This window comes from Oratosquilla oratoria, chromosome 25 (assembly GCF_046742065.1).
Source record: "Oratosquilla oratoria isolate Oo_2021 chromosome 25, ASM4674206v1, whole genome shotgun sequence".
Taxonomy (NCBI): Eukaryota; Metazoa; Arthropoda; class Malacostraca; order Stomatopoda; family Squillidae; genus Oratosquilla; species Oratosquilla oratoria.
The window spans coordinates 6900461-6904235 of NC_134801.1; the positions used below are offsets into that span (position 1 = coordinate 6900461).

The 3775-nt window shown below is 36.7% G+C and overlaps 1 protein-coding gene across 1 annotated transcript; it reads left to right on the top strand.

Annotated features, from left to right (window-relative positions):
• Positions 1 to 402: 402 nt before the first annotated feature.
• LOC143039003 (uncharacterized) lies at positions 403 to 1123 on the top strand. The gene is made up of 3 exons (XM_076208846.1): positions 403 to 452; positions 622 to 787; positions 902 to 1123. The coding sequence occupies exons 1-3, from the start codon at positions 403 to 405 to the stop codon at positions 1121 to 1123; spliced, it is 438 nt and encodes a 145-aa protein (XP_076064961.1).
• The last annotated feature ends 2652 nt before the right edge of the window (positions 1124 to 3775 follow it).

Sequence of the window (3775 nt, forward strand, 5' to 3'; positions counted from 1 at the left end):
ATGGGGCAGAAAGAACTAAAAGAAAGGCAAAGATGGAGAAATGGGAGAAACTTGCGGAAGATTTGGAGGCTGACCTAGAAGGGACAAGAAAGTTAATCTATAATGTTGCAATTTCATACAGAAAGGGGGAGAGACACACCATCGGATTTATGAAGGATAAACAAGAAAAACTGCTTACGGATCTAGTGGAGGTTGCCCAGCGACGGCGGGATTACTATGACGAACTATTAAATGTAAATGAAGATGGAGAACAGGAATTTTTAGAAGCTGAAGAGGAGGCAGACAACAAAGATCTGAAAAATGGTGCCAATATTACAAGAGGAGAAGTCGTGCAAGCCACCAAGAGCATGAAAAACAGGAAATCTTCCGGTACAGATTAAATTCCAGTGGAATTGATAAAGTATGGTGGCCCGCTTTGATCACTTGGTTGAACAGAGTAATACAGGCCTCTTGTGAACAACAAACAATACCATCAAAATGGAGAAAAGCCCTGATCTGCCCCATTCTTAAGAAAGGAGGCCATCATGCTTGTGAAAATTACCCGTTAAGGATCTGCGAAAGAATCGTCGAAAGAAGGGCAGTTGTTAAAGAGAAACTAAATGAAGCGCAAATTGGATTTAGACCAAATAGGAGCACCATTGATTCCAACTTCATTTTAAGAACGCTGATTGAGAAGAGCTGGGAGTGGAACAAGCCCCTATTTGTAGCTTTCATTGATTTAACAGAAGCCTTTGATAGAATGCCTCTTGGAAAGCTGTGCCAAGTACTAGCAGACCCTTATTATGGGGTAAACAAAAAGCTGAGGGAGAATGTCAAGGCAATGTACAACACATGTAAAAGTTCTGTAGTGACACAAGAGAGATGTTAGAATTGGTTTGAGGTGACATGTGGCTTTGGACAGGGTAGCGTCCTTTCACCTTCGCTCTTTATCATATTGATGGACTTTGTTATCAGAAGAGTTGGTGGAACCGGTGAAAAGAATGTGTACGCCGACGACATCAGTGTGGCATCCTGGAGTGTAATCGAGTTACAGGATGAGATCCTGAAATGGATTGTTGCCTTAAAAGAACATGTCTTGAGAGTCAACCCGACAAAAATTGAAGTACTAGCTATCAGTAGATAACCAATTGAATGATATGTTAGACTGAACGGTACTCCACTACCTCAGGTGTCATCCCTTAAATATCTGGGGGTAGAAGTGAACAACAAAGGTAAGGATGAAATGAGGATGAAATAACATCAAGGATAAAGAAATGTGGCGCAAACACAACCCTCCTCTACCCGCTTTTCAAAAACAAACACATACCATCAAGAACTAAAGATGTCTTGTAAACTATCATTCTACGTCCTATACTTCTGTATGGATCAGAAACTTGATCTTCCACAACGAAAACCAGAAGTAGAATACAAGCAACAGTAATACGTATTCTCAGATTGATTTATTGAGTTGCAAGGCGAGATAGGGTTAGGAACACCAGAATCTGGGAAGCGTGGAACCTATCGTTAAACTCATTAAAAGATCACAACTGCGATGGTACGGCCATGTAAAGAGAAAACCTCAAGACGAAGGAGTACACGGGATTGTGGAGTGTTCCCCAGAGAGCCCAAGGCCAATCGGAAGACCACGAAAAAGATGGATGGATAATATTGACGAGGCTCTTAGACGATAAGGAACATCAAGGGATGAAGTGGAGGAGAACCGAGACTATGAGAAACGTGCAATGTGGTGAGGCTTGGTGTCGACAGGACAAGAATCCTAACAATGTGGATGGTGAGCAGGGAGCATATATATATATATATATATATATATATATATATATATATATATATATATATATATATACATATATATATATATATATATATATATATATATATATATATATATATATATATATATATCAAGGACTACTATTACACAGAACGTGCGCACCCATATTCCTGGGTCCGCTAGCGGAGGCCATTGCTTTCTTCGTAACCTAACATTTTATATTGGACAAATATATCAAAACTAGAAACATAACATTGTATATAGGACAAATATATCAACTTTTGACTTATTCAATGCAGTATAAGTTAATATAAACTTTTATAGTGAAATAAGAAACTATTTTTAAGGCACTGTTATGCTTTGAAATGCCAATTTTAACCGGACTTAACAGGTATTATTGTATGAGGTTAGTGGACACCAAAGGTGGCGATTTTTTTTTTTTTTTTTCTTTCTTTTTAGAAAATAAAAATAAAAATATTTAAACCAGATTTATTTGGTTTAAATATATATATATATATATTTATATAGATTTTAAATGTTGTGGGATTGCTATCTGATATGCGATCTGATTGCTAAAGGACATTTTTAGCATATCAGTATAAGGAGCAGTGTTATATAGATTTACCACAAGTATACAAAGAACGGTATAAGCCGTATGTGAAGACGGTATGCTCAGGTTCACTCGGTTCCTCCAAGAGTTTTCTCATCTTAGTGACATTTGCTGCATTTTCTGTCACAACACTTCCAATTTGACAACCAAAATCTTGTTCAGCCCTCTTGATCGAATTTTGTACAAGTTGTAGAAGATATTCAGAAGTGTGAGGTTTCCTTGATGTGTCTATTGTGTCAACTAAATAAATCTGACCAGTGGATGTTGTTAGAGTGACACATATTATGGGCTCATTATGGATGTTACACCACCCATCAATTGAAAGACATACAGTTTCATTATTCAGGTCATCTGCACACTTTTTATATTCCTTTTCATACACAAAATCCAAGTACTTATCAGTAATATCTTTTCTGGATGGAGGAATATAACCTGGCCTCAGGTTTTGAACCATCTTGAGAAACTGAGGATGATGAACAAGACGAAATGGTAAATTTGTAGCAAATATAATTCTTGCAACTTCTTTGTGGATATTTTCCTTATGAGAGGCTCAAGTTTTTATGATAAATCTGTCCAGAGATGTTGGTGAATTTCCTTTAGATCAAAATGATCTAGCAGAAGTGGCGCCTGTGGAGGAGTCTGATAGTGACCTTTTTAATGGTGGAGTCAGGTTTGCAGATAATTCAAGTGGAGCCGATGATGAAGGGATTGAAGCTGTTGATACAGATCCTGAAATGGAAACAGAAAAATTTAGCATATTGCATAATTTATAAATGGATAAATAAATAAATGAATACAGTGTGATTTACGCTACTTTTGAGTACAGTAGTTTTTGTTTTGTTTTGTTTTTTTATATAATGATCATATTCACACAAGCCACTAAATTATTTGGAAATAATTAACAGGATATGAAATAGATGGGCTTGAAATTCAGCCCACACCGGATTCAGTCCACTTTTAAATTCACTAAAAATAATGGGTTATTTGGGTTAGGTTAGGCTAAATCCCTATGGGCTAAATCCCATGTGGCTGAATTCCAATGGAACCTATGAAATATATTACACAATATTGAATGAAATGAATGACAATCATCTAGGCCACAAAGTTGAGTGGATACAGGATATTATAGTGATGTAGTCATTACCAAATTTAGAAGTAATGAAGTTGAAGTATCATCTCTTTAGGCCTTCACATTTTTATTGCACATGCTCTCCATTGTTCACCAAATTTATATAGTTGCGTATGAAAAGGGAGAAATGCGCACAATATAAGTCAAATTATTTACCTGGGTCGTCCATTTCTTCTTCTGTATGCTGTGGCTGACCTTGGCATTTATCTCTGTGAGATTTTAATCTTAACACAATGCCCTGTAGTTCCTGGAAGCATTCTTTGCA